The 18,508-nt window shown below is 43.1% G+C and overlaps 1 protein-coding gene across 1 annotated transcript; it reads right to left on the bottom strand.

The window, feature by feature from the left end:
* Positions 1 to 1,017: 1,017 nt before the first annotated feature.
* LOC147880751 (GATA transcription factor 4-like) lies at positions 1,018 to 3,377 on the bottom strand. The gene is made up of 2 exons (XM_087370940.1): positions 2,879 to 3,377; positions 1,018 to 2,759 (listed from the first exon to the last, which is right to left on the bottom strand). The coding sequence occupies exons 1-2, from the start codon at positions 3,239 to 3,241 to the stop codon at positions 1,866 to 1,868; spliced, it is 1,257 nt and encodes a 418-aa protein (XP_087227066.1). The 5' UTR covers positions 3,242 to 3,377; the 3' UTR covers positions 1,018 to 1,865.
* Between the last annotated feature and the right edge of the window lie 15,131 nt (positions 3,378 to 18,508).

Raw genomic sequence — 18,508 nt, 5'->3', positions numbered from 1 at the left:
CAAATTTGGTGTGGATATGCTTCCTATTTTAATTCTTGAAATTATATAAAATCAAGATAAAATCATTTTTTGAGTTATTAGAAATCACTTTCTGTAATTGTAGGCAAGCTATTGCTCATATGGCCTTACTATCCATATGGCTTTCTATTGAACATGCTCGACAACATGTCCATCCAAGTGCACGTTAGGTAGGGTGCAAGGAAATGTCCATATGGCTTTCTGTGGAACATGCTCAACGACATGTCCATCCAAGTGCACATTAGGTAGGGTGCAAGGAAATGCCATTGACTTACCATAAGCATGGAGCATTTGCAACCTAACTTAACCCAACGTAGGCAACTACTAAGGCAAATGGTCTCTAGAACCACAAGCTTGAAACATGTACTCTCCATTAGAAATTTAATCATAGGACTAGGTCTTTTGACAATCGATAATGCATGGGAGGAAGGGAAGGCAAAATGCAAGAGGAATTTCAACCTTAGTGTCCATATGGCACATACTCCCAACTACATGTGTTGTTCAAGTGGAGCACTAGGAAAGGTTACGGTCTTACGATGGCCATGCAAGCTAACTTAACCAAAGTATAAGTCTTGGTAACTTAGAGGGTGTTCCCACTAGTTTTCCACAATGAATCTTAAGCATTTGTGAGCAAAACTTGGTGATGGTTCCCATGGGTCCTTATGAAAAAAGCTAACTTAACCAAAGTATAAGTCTTAGTAACTTAGAGGGTGTTCCCACTAGTTTTCCACAATGAATCTTAAGCATTTGTGAGCAAAACTTGGTGATGGTTCCCATGGGTCCTTATGAAAAATGCAACAAGAGATCCCATCTGTGACGAAAACTAGGCAATTACATCCATCTCTGATGGAAAGCATGCAATGCGATTGGATGAAAGATGATCAAATGCCTTGGCCACCAAAATGTCCGAGTGGAGACACATATTCCCATCCCATGCGAGGCGATGCAAGGCTAGTGCCGAGCAAGTTGGCAAATAAAGCAGTTGAGCAAGAAAAGGCAAATTGGGTCTCTAGAAGAACAAGTACTATGAGCAGAAAATTCCACCATCTTTTGACAACCCATAAAGCGTGGAAGGAATTGCGGTGGGTGGTAGTGGCTGGGTCAACACGCTGGCACGATGCAACTTCCTTGTGATCACCTAAACCCACCATTTTCGTCTTTTCTTCACACCTTTCGCACCAAGATTTCTGGCAGTGCCTATGGTAATTGCTATTTCTTGCATGCTTCCCACAATCTCCGCATGGCTCCCTGGGTGGGGCTTTTACGTCACACCGTTTGAGATCCAAAGTCCTCGACATCAATAGATGCCTATTTTCGTTCGCACGGCCGATCATCCTGTGCATGCCGTGCTTGCTTTCGGCGCTACTATTGGACACGCTTGTAATAGTTCATGATAAAGAAACGGCTTTTGCCTGGCGTAGTTGCTTTTGCTCAGAACAGCAAAATTTACTCACTTTTCCAAATGCATTTCACGTGAACACATATATTGTTGCGCAGACCAACAACCCTGCTCATACAACGTTTAAAGAACTATACAGCTGCAAGCCAACAATTTCTTCAGTTAATTCACACCATATGACTCAAAGGTGTGAACTCTTTACTACCTAGAGGCTAGTACTAACAGATGCAAATTACAAGAACCCATGGATGTTAATACGCCACCTTACAACGTGTGCAGCGTGCAATTCCTACCTGTCCCTGACTCTCCTAATCTACTTGTGTAAAATGGGTTCGCCTGTACTTGAATGCCCGATACAATGTATCTATGTGGAAAGACTGTGGGACAAAATTCGACTCGTTCCTTGGGAATTTTACAATTTACAGACTGCGCAGACCGTCCATTCTGTTTATTCATCGACGCTGTTTATGGTTTCTTCCTTCCTCTCTCCTTTCCTCTGTTCTTCCTTCGTCAAAATATTTGCGACTTCACAAAGCTCGGTTTGTGAATGACAATCTTCCTCGAGAATTTTTTGGACCACCTCTGTTGCAGCAATGTCGTGCCTTGCGTGAAGACTCTGCTCGTCTCCTTCGCTCCTCTGTGGCACTGCGTTGAAATCTTCCTGCTCTTCGAATTCTTTTAGCTTCCTCATCTCTAAGATTCTCTTGTGAGAATTGGAATGAACTTCGCTCACAAAACTAGGACTGCCGGCGGGCCTGTACTCGGGCAATAGTCTACCAGACTTGTAGCGTACCCCGCAAGCGTTACACAACGTCTTAGGACCCATAGGACCGGCTCTCCACTGGGGCGTTTTCTGGACTAAGCAGTGAGAGCACCTGCGAGGCTGGGAAGGTTCCAAACTTCTGCCTTCCAACGCAACTCTTTTTGTCTTCTTGGACGGCCGTAATGAGAGGTCACCTTCTTGCTCTGAAGAGCGCAGCTCACTCTCTCCTGAGCAGTCTATGAAGACCGTGTCTCGAGCTCCGAGGTTGTTCTCCACCAGAGTGGGTATTAACCTATCAAGAGACCAAACTCGGCCCCCAGTTCGGGACCTTTTACTTCTCGTTCGGCTAGGAACAACGAAGGATGGACTCAAACAGCACAACCTTCCACCTTGCTCCAATACGGATATCGGACTTGGACTCTGAAACTTGTCGCTAGCCTTGTGGGCGCCTCTGCTGCTACCCTTGGAACCGTTTAAATCACCAGAGCTTAAAAGTGGAGTAAGCGTTGTATCAGCGGAGTAAGAACTGTCCTCGACGAAACTAGAGAGCCACTCCAATTGGTCCGCTAACTCGTCAGACTGTCAAAGCAAGCGAAGACGAAGCACATGTAAGAACAAGGCAATTCAATACTCGCGCTGCGTGTCACATAACCACTCCACAAAATGTGCATGTAAAGCTTCGAGGCTTGGTGGCATACCGGGATGCAAAGCCCGCTAGAAGGCTGGCCAACGTCGTCGTGTGTCATGCCGCGAGAGCAAATTTTATCGGTGGGCGAGGTGGAGGCGAGGGCAGCAGCCGCAGTGTCGGGAACCAACGAGGCGTTGGAGGGGAGAGAGAGGCTGGAGGAAGAGGAGGAGGGGGGGGGGTGAGGGGAGGTGGGAGAGAGGAGGTCGTCGTCGTTGGGGAAGTCGAGGAGGTCATCGACGCGAAAGGCATCGGGGGGAGGGGGGAAGGAGGGGGAATCGGGGAGGAGGAGGGATTTGGAGAGGCGAAGGAGGGGGTGGGAGGGAGGGAGAAAGGAGGAGCAGGGAGGAGGGAAGGCGAGGGGGATGGAGTCCATGGCTATGGCGATGGAGCAGGAGGAGCAACAACAAGGTCACAAGAAGAATTAAGGCAAGGTAAGGTGGAACAAGGAAAGCTGTAAAGACGACGACGAGGAAGACGCAGCACAAAGCTTGTGAGCGTGAGTTGGTGCCGTCGCCATCTACGGATCCCCTCGCTATCTATCCCCCTATTTATGCCCCCTAGCTTTTTTATCCACCTTCTTCTTTCCCATCTCTTATTTCCTTTCCAATTTAGAGGTTAATTTTCTTTTTAAGCGGCGGAGTTTGCATTGTAATACTCATTTCGGGATGGTGTTTCCTTATTTTCAGAAAATGTTGTTTTCCTTTTTGGACAGCCTATATTCTACCCTTTTTTGGCAAAAAGTGGCGGAAATTACAGCCCGCCAGCTTTGACCATTCCGCCTGGCGGGCGACTTGCGTAAAAAGGCAAGGTTACTCAAACTGCCGGCCACCCTTACAAAGTGGCCAGCCAATGGCAGCTATGGGCCGGTGTTGCGAACAATTTTTTAAATTTAGCATCCCCGCTAATTTTAATACTTTGAAGTTTGCAGTGTGCACCCTTCTTTAGCTTATCTCTCAATCATCGATGGATTAATCTCCCGTCGCTATCTGGCTAACCCAAAATTATTCGTTTATTCCTGGATTTTTCTCTGACCATTTAATTTCTGTTCGTCTTTCAAAGTTCAAAATTCATACGTTCCGCACCCTACACTTCTAAGCGAACCTACTCTCGTTGGTTGCACGTGGAAAACCGCCGCGAGAATGCGGTGGATCATTTCAAACAAGCGGCGCATATTTCTGTATTCCTTGCATCGCCCATTCCCGTATATCGACAAGCACATACGTGGCTGCGGAATCGATGTTCACAGTGACGGTTTCCAAACCGCAAAGAATGCGATCTTCGAGGAGCCAAGCTGTACAGGGTAGCCTGTAGCACCCACCTAGCTGATGCAAATTCGAAAATGACGCTACTGATCCGGAAAGTCTCTGTTCAATGTTCACAGTTTATCTCAAAACTCTGCAGGCCGAAGTGCTACGGAAATAACAATGTCCAATCCCGATTCCCCGCAATAAACTAAAAATTTTCCAAACAAAAAACGAGGAACGTGATCGAAGCCGCTAAAAGCGGATATACGTTACAGAGAAGTTTTAATCCAGTAGGCGCTCTAGGCGCTCTTAATCTCTCACGCAAACTCAGGTCATAATAGCACTCCTTATTACCTTAGTCCCTGACCGTTTCGTGTGCCGGCATGTCTGCCGGCCGGCTCTCTGTCCTCCCACGCGCTTCAAACAATTTCACCAATCCAAATTCTTAACACTTTTCAAGCACGGCCACGGACCACGGTGCCACCATTCAAATTCAAGACGATAGAACCCTCGTCGAAGCTTCGTAGTAAGGTCTCTTCAAATGGAATACAACCGTGAGTAGACTTGATACTGAAGGACAAAATCTGACAGTGGCCTTCAAAAGTAAGGAAATAGGGGTAAAGACGTGTATTTATATGCAAAAATTTGAAACCTTGTTCAATTGTTGGCCTTCATTTGCAAGACGAATTTTTTTATTGGCCTTCCTTAGAGTCTCTAAAGGCCTTTGAAGCCCATTGAAGGCTTCAAATTTCAGGGCCGTGACCACGTCCGGCGCGCCCTACTGGCCACCTCATCTTTTACTTATTTTTATTTTCATTTGCCCTACTATCACCAATTTTTACTTGCTCCTTCTAGCATTAAACCTGACGCTAAGAGCCACTCCACACGAGAGGAAGATCTGCAACTCGTGCCATTCAATGGTTTAGTTCATAGGCCCAAATTGTCAACTAGTATGAAGGATTTATTACAGGTTTGACTAAGGTCTAAGTACTTGCATGTCTGCATCTAAGAGCTGGCATTTTCGTTTGGCCTCATCTGTACTAGCTTGTGCACTACAGCCAAACGCTAGATCCAAATGGCAGCGGTCTATTGGTTGCGGAAAGAATGGTGATTTGGTGCTAGAAATGGCACCCTAAAAATGGAGGTGCAAATTTGAGCAGCAATGGTGCTTTAAGTTGGTCTTGAAATATGTTCCAACCTCAAAAAACCACCACCAACCTCACATTTTGAGCAACGTGTGCATTGGCTCTAAGGGCCTGTTTCCACGATTGAGCGATGCGACGGTCGTTTGAGCATAGGTGGGCAGTAGACAGAGCAACTGTGTGGACAACTGCAGAGGATAGAGCAACTTTCATGTCTCTATCGAAGACTCATTGGATCGATCTACGGGTTTTGGAAATGCTAGATGCGCCACCTGAGAACGCAACCAACATCGCCATCCTTTCATCTTTTTCAAGTGTAACCTAAATAGGGGACGCATCGCGCACACGAGTCCATGCATTTGCGCTCCATGGAAATAGACCCTAAGTACCCTAAATTTTGCAATCATCCACCCACGGCATTTGAAACTAAAGCCTTATCTCAAAGTAGGCACGTAGTTTCTTAAATTGTTAATCTTTTACAACACATGTTGATTGCATGTGTCTTTATGTACAAGATTGTGCAAAGGTTGTAAATCAATTAGCTGTAACAATGGGCTTTAAAGTCTCTTCATTTCTTTTTTGAACAAAAGAATACACCACTCGAGCAATATCCATCAGGACTCGAACCACTACAAGTATAGAGTGAGGCTCACCTTTATTGTTAATTTGTATAAGCAAAGTTTTCTGTCGAAGCCATCTAATCTATACTAGAAGTCTAATGTTTCATGCCCCCTCTCCCAAGGCTTTTGAAATGTAGTACTACTATGTAATTCCATCCACCCTATTTTGAAATGTAGTGCTACTATTTAATTCCATCCATCCTCCCACCCATGTGTAGGATGCATGCTTCACTTCTCTCTCTCTCTCTCTCTCTCTCTCTCTCTCTCTCTCTCACACACACACACAAACACACAAAACACTCAATAACCCACCCCACATGTTAGCCACCCATGTTCCAAGCATCTCCTTCTATTCCTTCTTACCTTTTACCCTTTTCATCATCTTAGCACATGGGTCCGCTTTTCTCAAAGTGAATACATGTATTCTACTTCATAATACATGCAACTAGCAAATTGTCTTTCCACTTTTCACTTGAAGTTTATTTAAACCCACATCCTTACAATCGATTTCAATGATGCTTTTGTGTCTTTGCCTTATGTGTCACACAAAACCACTACGAAGTGTTATAATATGTGAGTGATAAATATTACTCTTTAAAACAAAAGTAGTACATCTAGCTAGTTGGCATCAAGGGCATGACACTATTGTACATTTTAAAATTTTCATCTAGAGATATAAATGGACTAGCGAAAAACCAATTGATGGCAAATGATAGCCTTCTAATGACCTCATTCCCTTGAGAGTATGCAATATTTTGTAGCTCTCATTTTTTACAAGGATGGAGTTGCGATGTTTACATTGTTATAGTTTAGGGGGTATCAAAGGTGTACGCATAATACATCTCATCATACATATCATCTTTTAAATGCTAAGAGTTTTCACTATTCATAGATATCCTAGGATAGTTTGAAGAAATTATCAATATAATGATACTTGACCTAACTTTTGTCCATGTGGATTCAATGTTTTAACCCTCCCACTCAATGTTCATGTGGATTCAATGTTCTAACCCTCTCACTCAATGTCCACAAGTAGATATGAAAAAAGGTGATGATTCGTCATCTAAATTGTCAACAAGGTTACTTGTCTTCAGGATCCCACCCAAGACTATTGCCTTTTGAATCCTCCTCCAAGATATCTACAAGTTTACCTATCACATCTGAATCCAACTCAATACTTGTACATTCCAGATCTTAGTTTAAGCTTCATAATTCATCTTAAATTACCCATTCATATTTCGGATTCACTCTGAAGATCAAATACAAATCATCGCTTGCCTCTTCGTCCTCCTCATTTGAGGACTCACATGTGAATTACTAATCTCCACACACATGCCCCCTTCTCAATGACTCAATGTGGGCTTACACCTAGTCAGATGCTCCATGTGTGTGTGTGTGTGTGTGTGTGAACATAGGCATGCATGTGCATGCACGCACACGCAAACAAGTGCAGACACGTGTCCACTTGTTTGCATGTGTGCACATGTGAATGTGTTTGTGCACATGTGTGTGTGTGTGTGCACATGTAGCATGCATCAGTGCATTTGTGTGTGCTCTTCCTAAAGATAGATAGATATACATAAGCCATCACATATAAATAGACAAATATATAAAAAAATAAATAAATAAGATAAATTCATCTTCCTTTAAGGAAATATGGCACAATGTTCACTTGAGAATGGTAGAAATATTGTCAATATATCACATACATGTAACTCGTGTGTTTCTTAAAGTGTTGCAAAAACGTTTGTATCCAAATTGATCTAGGCAATCCACACTTTATTGTAAGACCAAAAGTATTATCGCTACTTTAAATTTGTTGAATGTAAGTGTTGTCTTGCAAGTCATGTAATCTTTATTATGTATTACATTAGAATCTATGCCCACACAATAGAGCTACTTTATTTGCCTACATAGAAAATACATATTTATTGGAAGCCCAACTATAAGGACCACCAGTATTCCTCCACTTACATGGATCACCCTATATACCTCATGAAGGAAAGGTTAAGTCCTCTTGATTAAGCATAAGAGAAACACATAGAGATCATAATCTACATTTAAGAAAATGATTGTTTTAGTTGACATTCTTTTCTTCTTCTTCTTTTTTGTTAAATAAAGCCAAATTTGTTAATGCGGGGGATGATCAGTCCCCTAGAAGGACTGATCAAAAGGAGATGTGATCCCTAGGCCTATGCTGTGCACATCCATACATGCTCACATCAGCCCTGCTACCACTGCAGTGATCTACTAACCAGGGGGTCTTTGAGGTGCAAATTCTAGCTGAAGTCTCTAAGATTTGCCTTAGCGAATTTTGAGATGAAGGATACCTCCCCCCTTACCATGATGTCTCTTTGAAATACAACACTCCCAAACTCATAAAAAACTATGGCCCTAACATGCAGCCAGGATGCTCTTAATGTAGATGGGAGCCCACAAGGCACCATTTGGACATCAAGCCTTACTACCTGATAGCTGCTTGCACTACTTTACTCCACACACCTCTAGTGATCGGGAAGTGCCAAAAAAAATGACAACTATTTAAGATCACACTACCACACAAGGGGCACACAGATGAGACTGGCATAACTTGTGACAGCTTACCTTTCAAGGGGAGCCACTAATGCGTGCTCTTCCAAAGGAGGAAAGAAGACTTACCCGATTTACATTATTTTAAGGTTTCTTTGAATCTACATTTCCACCACCTCAGGCCCCTACAAAGGCCCCATTTTTTATTTAGTACCAATACAGTCGAGGGATCCTACAACAGCTACCAACAGACTAGGTTGGCCGAAATCTTCTTAAGCATTGTTTTGCCCCGGCACCATTAACTTGCTCTATCAGTCTTCGACACCAAATAGTTGGAAGGCCACGGCTCTAGAATTCTCTTCATTACTGCTTGCAACAGGTCTGCCTCCCCTTGCATCTGGGAATGCCTTTCTTGGAGGATCTCCAACAGCACCCGATTGGCCCTTGTTGAGTCCCAAATATCTTGCCAAGATTGGAGTCCTTCTTGAATGCCCCCGCACTCTGGGTAAGTCATGTAAGGCAAATGAGTTGTTTGCCTTTCTCATGGTTGCGCTCCACCATAGGTCTTCTAATAAGCTTGCATCCCCTCCAAGATCGAGTCTGCCTTTCCATGCAAGCATCCCCACCATCAATTTCCATGCCTCAACCAACTTGATGATCATCTGTAATAGAAATCCTACTCTGAGCTTGTCACACCACATCAACCCTACCAAGACCCCGCACCTCTGCCTTTCCCTTTATCGTGATAAAGGCCCTAGTGATAACTTTCCAGGGTGCCATCCTGCAGAACAATTTTGGAAGTCATTTAAAGAGGAGGGCATCATTTTTTAGGCTGATGTCAGGGTGACCGACAACTTTGCTTTCATCTTGTCTCGAAACCAAAGAAACCGTTGTCTCAAAGAGATGTTTATCCCCAACGAGGCCCCAAGATACTTTATTACCTTCCCATGTTGAATTATATGTGCGTGCAAACTTCGGATCCATATGGGCAGGGGCTGCCAATCTATCCTCAACAAGAATGATTTGTGCATGCACCTTGGTCTAAGGGGACGATCACGCATGTACCTTGGTTCCCGAATTTGATGCGAGTGAGCGAACCAGGCAGGCTGGGTTACTTCGGGTGGAACTCAGGTGCAATGCAGTCACACGTCCTTATTCCAAAGCTCAACGGCTCCTTTAAAGCAGTGGGGGCTGAAGGCACATGGGGGCCTTGGGCAAGGCTAGCCGGTGGCTCTATGTGCACATCCACCACCCATGTGTCATTCCCTCATGTCTCTCCATGCCACTGCATTTTACCCCTTTTCACCCACATACTCTCCTTTTGCCACCCTACAAAACGTATTGGCCCCCTTCAACCTCTCATTTCTCACATCTACTCCACACACTCTCAAGCTTCTTTGCACATGCCTCCTCCCAATGGCTTGCCCTCCACTGCCTTGGTGACAACCCTCATTCTTGCCATGCTTGTAGCCCTTCAAGCCATGTTTCTTTGCCGCCATGCATCCTTAGCTACCCTTTCATGTGCCTCTTCCTCTCGTTTACATGCACCGCAACGTAGAGCCCCTCCCCACAACTTTGCAAACCCAATTCCTCTCTTGTTGACCATTATTCACAATCAAATGAGGGTGCAACTCATGGACCTCGTCACGCAAGGTGGTGCTATTTGCACTACATGAAGCCAAGGAGCTTGGAATGGTGGAATCACTACATTGCATTCACACGCAGTGATGATGTGCGATTTCATGAGATCTTTCGCTTGCCCATCTCTTGACAAAATATGAAGAAGAAGAGTGGAGATGAGGAGAGAGGGCACAGCTAGAGAGCACACCACAAATGACTAACTGTACACTAGATTTAGTTGAAAATGTAGAATATATACAAACCCATTTAGGGTTAGGGTTAGGGGATCTAACCCTTTTCTTTATAGCACTCTATTGGGTTAGTGCTATGCACATATGATCACATGATGGTGCTATCCGCACATGATCACATGATGTTGAGAGTGAACTCTCAACACCTTCCCTCAAGATCAACATCATGAAGTAGGCCTTCCCTCAAGATGATGATTCTAGGGAATCGAAGAAGGACTGAGCATAACATTCCATCACACCCCTTTAATGGGAATGTCCTTGCTCTGCATCAAACCAAGAGCTAGTCGGTGTTTCTCGAATAGTTCTTTACCGAGTGGTTTGGTAAAGATGTCTGCAACATTCTCTTTGCTATCACAATGCTGCAGTGTAATGTCACCAAGTAACACTCTTTCTCTGATGAAGTGCTCTTTGACATCAATGTGCTTTGTCCTGGAGTGATATACTGGATTCCAATGCTTGAGCCGATTGATTATCGAAGTATATTGTTGTTGGCTTTGACTCATCAAAGTAATCTATTTCTAACAATAGTCTTTTGAGCCATATAGCCTCACATGCACCTGTAGTGAGTGCTCTATATTCTGCTTTAGGCGAAGACAAAGAAACAGTTGGTTGTTTGTTTGACAACCATGATATAGTACCTTGACCAAGGAAAAATGCATATCCCTGTGTGGATCTCCTGGTCTCATGATCTCCAACATAGTCACTGTCACAGTATCCATGCAACCGTGGATGACTTCCTCTGTATTATATCCCAAACTGTCTTATATCTTTGATGTATCTCAAGACTCTTTTGGCTGCATTCCAGTGAGACTGTTTTGGATTTGCCATAAACTGTGCTGAACTTACTGCCTAATAGATATCTAGCCAAGTGATAGTCAGATATATAAGAGATTCGATGAGCTGCCTGTAGTATCTATCATTGACTGTAGTCTTTTCTGAATCTTTAGTAAGTTTCAAACTTTGTTCCATGGGAGTGGCTGCAATCTTGCAATCTGCCATATGAATCTTCTTCAGGAGACTGTCAACATACTTGAGTTGACTCATGAATGTGCTATCCGAATCTCTCCAGAACTCAATTCCAAGACAATAGTGCATAAGTCCAAGATCTTTCATGTCAAACTTTGCAGATAAGTCTTGTTTTAGTTTTCTAATGAAGCTATCCTTGCTTCCTGTCACAATCAAATCATCTACATACAAAAGCGCAATAGTAATGTCTTCCCCTTGAACTTTGTAATAGAGAGTATGATCTGCATTGGACTTCATGTATCCCAGATCAACAAAATACTTGTCGATTCTATTGTACCAACTTCTGGGTGCTTGCTTTAAGCCGTAGAGACTTTTGAGATGGGGCAAACCTTATTCTCTTTTCCTGGTTCAACATAACCTACTGGTTGTTACATGTAGACTTCCTCGTCTAGGTAACCATTGAGAAATGAATTCTTGACATCGAGCTAGTACACATTCCATCTACTGAGTGTCGCTAGTGATATCAAGAACCATATGGAATCCATCTTTGCTACTGGAGCATAAGTCTTATCATAGTCTTGACCATATTGCTGTGCAAATCCTTTTGCAACTAGTCTGGCTTTGTATCTTTGAATACTTCCATCTAGATTGTACTTCACTTTGTATACCCATTTGTTTGCTATGGCCTTTTTTCCTGGTGGAAGGTCGCATAATTCCCAAGTATTATTCTTATACAAAGCATCCATTTCTTCATTCATAGCAGTTTGCCATTCTAGCTTGTCTACTGCATCTTTGAAGTACACTGGCTCTTCTATAGCCATGATGGTAGTGGATTGCGTTGCCTTTCTGAGCATATGTCAATTTGGCTGGAGGTCTGCTTTCCCTAATAGAGCGTCCGAGCTATTGTGGCTCAGCTTGGGGTGTTTCTGGCAATTCTTGCTCTTCTTCATCAACCTGTTCTATAGATGACTGTGAAGTCGATGCTTCCATCTCCTATATATTTGAGGTTTTCCATTCTAATTCCTCATCAAAGATTACATCTCTGGAGATAATGACCTTGCAGATCATACAACTTGTATGCTTTGCTTGCTTCACTATAGCCAACCATGATGCATTTGCGTGACTTCGCATCTAATTTCTATGATGATCATCATGTTTGGGGGCATATGCTATGAAACCAAATATGCGGAGATGCCCAATGTGTGGCTTATGTCCAGTGAACGCTTCATAAGGAGTCATACCCTGTATCAGTTCGGTCGGTAAGCAAGTAGTTCGCAGTGGCTATTGCTTTTGCCCAATACTGATTCGAAAGATGTTTTTCACTAAGCATTGCCATAGCACTATCTGCTAAAGTCCCATTCTTCCTTTCAGCTCTTGCATTTTGCTGAGGAGTATTTGCACATGTGAATTGTCTTCGAATGCCGTGACTTCTACAAAAGTTCATGAATGCTAAAGACATGTATTCACCTCCTCTATCTAATCTCATGACTTTGATCTTTCTTCCTGTCTGGTTTTCTACCATGGCTTTGAATTCTTGAAATCTGGAAAACGCTTCAGATTTCTCTTTCAGAAAGTAGACCCAACAATATATGTTATAGTCGTCAATGAAAGTCAAGTAGTAAAGTGAACCATTCATGCTGCGGGTCTGGGCATAAGCCCATACATCTGTATGAATCAAATCAAGAATACCTCGTGCACAAGAGGTACTTCTACCAAAATTGGTTCACTTTAGTTTACCGAAGCAGCATGCTTCGTAAACTTTTCCAAGAAACTATAGCTTAGGAATCCCAATTGCCATATTCTGATTCCTAAGATCTAACAAGTACTTGAAATTGACATGACCATATCTTTTGTGCCATTTTACAGATAGTGGCATATGTTGCAGTTGAGCTGACATGGCATGTTTATTTGGTACTATAGCTAGCATTCTGTATAATCGTCCTTCCTTGACACCTTTTGCTACTAGCTGACATCTTCTAGATTTATCTCTAATAGTGCATTCATCTCTGTCGAAGATGACTCAGTAGTTGTGTTCCGTCATTTGACCTAATGACAAGAGGTTCTTACTAAGCTTTGGAATAGAGTACATCTTTCATCAATCCTTTTGTACTAGGGAAATTGTTCATATGGATAACACCTGTCTCTTGAACTAGATCTGGTGTATTATCTGTTGTGTAAATGACATTTTTCTAACCTTCTAATGGTTTCATCTCTGTGAACCATTCCTCATGATTTGTCATGTGAGATGATGCGCCGCTGTCGATATACCAAGGATCCTATCTTGCTTGGTCGACTTGATAGCTAAAATCCTCTTTTGGATTGAAATCAGTGTCTAGGTACACTCTAGGTACACTATATCAGTTTGCTGCATTTCCTCATTTGCAAGAAACATATTCTCATGTTCATTTGCAAAATGATTGTGACTAGATTGTCCACCACGATGATTTCCTCTACCGTGGAAATTCACTTGATTACTGCTGGATTGACCGCCTTGGTCGTACTGCTTCTTATGGCAATCTCTTTCATAGTGTCCAAACTTGTGACAGTAGTTGCACGAAATGTTTGACACGTTGGTGGATGCATTCCCTCGTCCTTGGAATCTTCCTCGATTGGAATGATTTCCTCTTTAGTGATTCTAATGTTGCTAAGGATGATGCTGATGCTGACTTTGATTTTGTTGTTGACGATGTCCACGTCTCTGGAATGATCTACCTCTGTCTCTGCTTCTGTCTGAAGCTATGAATGACTGATCATTAGAACGATCTTTTTGTGCTTGGATGGCTTGCATTCTGAGTTCTTCACCAAGCAATACTAACTAAAGCTCTTCCAGTGTTGAAATTTGTCGTTGAATGGCAATACTCTGGACTAGATTCTCGTATCCCTCTCCTAGTCCATTCAGGATGACTTGAACCATTTCTGCTAAATTCATGGTCTCTCCTTCTGTTGCGAGTTGATTGTTGTAGTCTTTTATCCAGAGTACATAAGCATGACCGGTTTCGATGCTGTTGCGAAAACTCTGGTTGATTTGATTTCTCAATGTGAGAATCCTGGATGTGTTCTTGGACTCGTAGAGAATTGCAAACATATCCCATGCTTCTTTTGATGTCTTGACTGTGTTGAGCTGTCCTAGCATGACATCTTGCACATTCGGCTTGATCAGCTGATATGCATACTTGTCTTTCTTATCCCATTCTGCCTGAGCTCGAGCAATGGCAAGATCTGCTACAGGTGTGAAAACTATTTGTGTAGCTGTAGATCCCGTTGCTGGTACTATGACAACAGGTGGAGTAGAGCTATTGCTGGCTAGATCATCCAATGGTCTAGGTGTAGATCCATCGCCATACTCCCATTTGTCATGAAGTACAAGAATGGTCTCCATTAGGTATTTCCATGTGCCGTAATTGGAGTTGTCTAGCTTAGCAGATGCCTCCAAATTGAGGTTGCTAATCGTAGACATGGTGCAAGAAAAATGTACTCAAAGTGTCGTGAAGATCTCTGTATGAATCAACTGCAAAACACTGACTGTGGCAAGTGAAATCTCTGAATTGCTGTCGATGAAGATAGAACTGCAATATATAAACTCTGATCTGAATTACAAGGCTTGTGGCAAATGATGCCAGGAATAGCCAATAGGCTTTACAAGGCTGAAATGATGTGTACAATGCCGTGAAATATAGTCAAATAGGCTTTACAATGATGGCATGTGTGTGAAATCAAATCATGTGCTATTTGCCCACTAAACAATCGACAATGCCTCTGAACACTCTAAAGTCTGCTCATTGAACTGATGAATGTCAGGTTTCAGGTAATGTGATGATGTGAAACCGTATGTGAGCATATGGCCAAACTCCGAGTAGGTACTAGTTGGGAATTTCGGGCATGGCTTAGATTGGCAACTTGAGGAGATTCAAAGCGTCCCCTCTATGGTGATCTAGTCTACTCTCATCTAGATCTATACCAACCGTCGATCGATGAAAGAACAACAAATAATTCCTTTTCTTTGTTCTTTTTAAGTGCTAGGTCAGCTTCCCTTTTTGGAGTGCCCTCAAATTCTTCCTGGATCAAGAGATACAACTTGATCTAGGTGGAGGCGAAAAAGGAGTGCAAACGTGCTCAATGATGATGTGTCACTGTGGGTCACATGCAATGATGATGTGGCATTGTTCCTAGCAGGGATGTGCTAGTGGAGCCCTGTGACTAGGTGGCAAGAGTGGTCACATGAAGTGCCTATGAAGAGACACAGGTGCCCAGCTAACACTGATGAGGTGTCATTGGTGATGTGACAGTGATGATGTCAGCTGTGCTGACATGGTAGTTGAGGTGGTAGATGACATGGATGCCATGTGTCAAGGTGACATGGCAGTTGTGTCATTGTGTTGATGTGGTAGTCAGTGCCATGTGTCAGTCGATGGTGATGTGGCACTGGGGACCATGGTGTTGACATGGCACTTACTAAGGTGGCAGATAGGGTGCAACATGGCACCTTTCTGACCAAGTCTTAGATTGTGGTGACTCTAAGGATAAGATGACTAGGGTTTGCCCCGTGTCAATCTTAGCTACACCGAAATCTTCTAGATTCTGTTTCCTATGACACTTAAACATTGCCTTGTTTTGCAATGTAATCTGTGGCCAGATGGTGCATGAAAAGTGCTCTTTAGACGTGAAGCACTGGCTAGCATTGGAGGTGTTGTTTGCAGTTGTGGACTCTGAGTCACTTGTCAATGGAGGGTTTGAGCCAACGGGCTGTAGGAGTGTGGCCTGGTTGGACGTTGTCGATAGTCAAGGTAGCCGCTTGGTCGCAGAAGATGGTGCTTTGGAGTTTGACAGTCGGTTGTGCAGCTGCTATTGCGAGCTTGGCTCTTTCCAATGACGGGTTGAAGAACCCACTAGCAAGCTCGAAAGGGTCCTACCAGGAGGTCGTAGAGCTGAGAGTATGGAGGCGGCTGTGTGCAGAGCGTATGGACAGCCGTGGAGATCCGATCGTTGTGCATGTAGCGGCCTAGAGCATGGAGCCACGGATGGAGCCAACTGTGAAATAGAGTTCAAAGCTTCCTCCACAGAAGTACCCTATCTCGTCGTCAGGTATATAAACGGACCAGTTACGTATGGAGCAGAGCTTGTGGCGGGACTGTTGGCTAGAGCGTGGCCAAGGCTACGCTATCGCTGCTGTCGATTGGGAGAACCACCTTAAGCTGTGAGGTCGTATTGCATTGTTGGAGTCCGGCGGCTGTGGATCTCGGTTGCTGTGCCGTTTGTATGGCTGCAGACTAGTGGAGCGAGCCTTTGGATGCCTAAAGATGAAGTGGCAATACCTCAACAAGAAGATCCTGAATCCGAAGCGAAGGCTTGTGGTAAAGAGTATGGTCGCTTGTTGCATTTTGTACAACATGCTACTCAACGGAGATGAGGACATGGATGGCGAGGATAATGGAGATAATCCTCCCACATAGGTTGAGCAACCATCTTTGGCCCCTATGCAGCAACAACCTCGTGGTGCTACTGCTACAGCTCGGAGAGAGGCTTTGGCTAATTATGTGGCATAGCCACACTTTTGCATTGCCATTGTGGTGTTTTGTGGCTTCATGTACTCTCGAGCTCTCCTTGAGGCACCTCATGTTGGTGTCATGAACTACTTTTCATGTTAGTAATATGAACTCAACTTCCATTGTTCCTTTTCATTTTCATTTGTTCACTTCATGCTAGTGCAAGTGTGCATTTTTATTCATCTTATTATTCAATGTGCATAAGTATGAGAAAGTGCAAAGAAGGTCATGACATCTATAAGTATGTGACCGCATTTGATAATTTCATGTAACTATTACTTGCACTAAACCCAAATGTGGGATGACTTGAAACGTGGGATCATCTTACCCTTGCACCCATCAAAATGTGGGATCATTTGATAAGTTCATCTCACCTATACACCCACCAAATTGTGGGATCATTTGATAAGTTCATCTCACCCATACACCCACTAAGTTGTGGGATCATTTGATAAGTTCATCTCACCCATACACCCAACAAATTGTGGGATCACTTGATAAGTTCATGTATCCTAAACTTGAATGCGGCAACCATAGTGGCATCATTCGTTCACCTTCATGTCACCAATTCCTTGCACTAACCCCAAATGTAATTATTCCTTGCAGTAACCCAAATGTGGGTTGACCTGAAACATGGGATCATCTTACCTATACACCCATCAAAATGTGGGATCATTTCATAAGTTCATCTCACCCATACACCCACCAATTGTGGGATCATTTGATAAGTTTATCACACCCAAACACTCACCAAATTGTGGGATCATTTGATAAGTTCATCTCACCCATACACCCACCAAATTGTGGGATCATTTGATAAGTTCATCTCACCCATACACCCACCAAATTGTGGGATCATTTGACAAGTTCATCTCACCCATACACCCACCAAATTATGGGATCATTTGATAAGTTCATGTATCCTAAACTTGCATGCGGCAACCGTAGTGGCATCATTTGTTCACCCTTCATGTCAATGAGTCAATGCCCCTAATTTTCCTTGTAAAGACCTACCATAGTGGATCATTTGAGGAGTTCATGTATCTCTTCCATGCATGCTACCACCATGGCAGGATCATTTGGTAAGTTCATGCATAGACCCAACAAAATGTAGCATCAAACTTGCATGCATTCTCCTATTCATTCTATACAAAGTACGACATATGTATTGTAATAAAATCAATGAAAAGATATGTTTTGCATAAATGGCTACTTGTGGTGACAAACATAGTTTGGTGATAAACACTTGTTGAAAAGTAATGCAGATCAGGAGGATGCACATGAGATCAGGAGGATGCATCATGCGCAGTACCTTTCATTGCAAGTCTTGCTTGTGTTTACGAAAAGTGAATGAGAAAGTATTGGCATCATGTGTATTTTGTTATGTTTTCCTCCTACCATTTGGAAAGAGCAAACATGGATACCTATTTGAGGAAACACATGCACACCCAACATTAAGTAGAAGTCTCTATCTATGATCCTTCTATGTCCCCCAAACCTCACATGTACATTGACCCATGACATTGCAAGAGAGGTAGCAACAAATAAGCATCTGAAAAGTCTCTGACCTAAAACAAAAGTCTTATTTCTGAAGCATGGAAAACAGTATAGTCTCATATGCTAGTCATTTGGACAAAAGGACATCAAATACCCCTACATATGCATTCTAAATCTAAGATTGCAGAGGATTGGGCAGCCAACAAAGGATTTCATTCCCATGTGAGA

The sequence above is a fragment of the Dipteris shenzhenensis genome, chromosome 32, assembly GCF_047967505.1.
Source record: "Dipteris shenzhenensis isolate YYH24624 ecotype China chromosome 32, Dip_SZ_1.0, whole genome shotgun sequence".
Lineage (NCBI taxonomy): Eukaryota > Viridiplantae > Streptophyta > Polypodiopsida > Gleicheniales > Dipteridaceae > Dipteris > Dipteris shenzhenensis.
The sequence above is the reverse complement of the archived record's forward strand: the minus strand, read 5'-3'. Positions and strand labels throughout refer to the sequence as shown.

Bases quoted from the DNA above. Each gene is read 5' to 3' on its own strand.
- LOC147880751 (XM_087370940.1), bottom strand. From the start codon at position 3,241: ATGGACTCCATCCCCCTCGCCTTCCCTCCTCCCTGCTCCTCCTTTCTC. The intron at 2,760-2,878 runs GTATGCCACCAA...TTGCTTTGACAG, and splicing joins CTAGCGGGCTTTGCATCCCG to TCTGACGAGTTAGCGGACCA.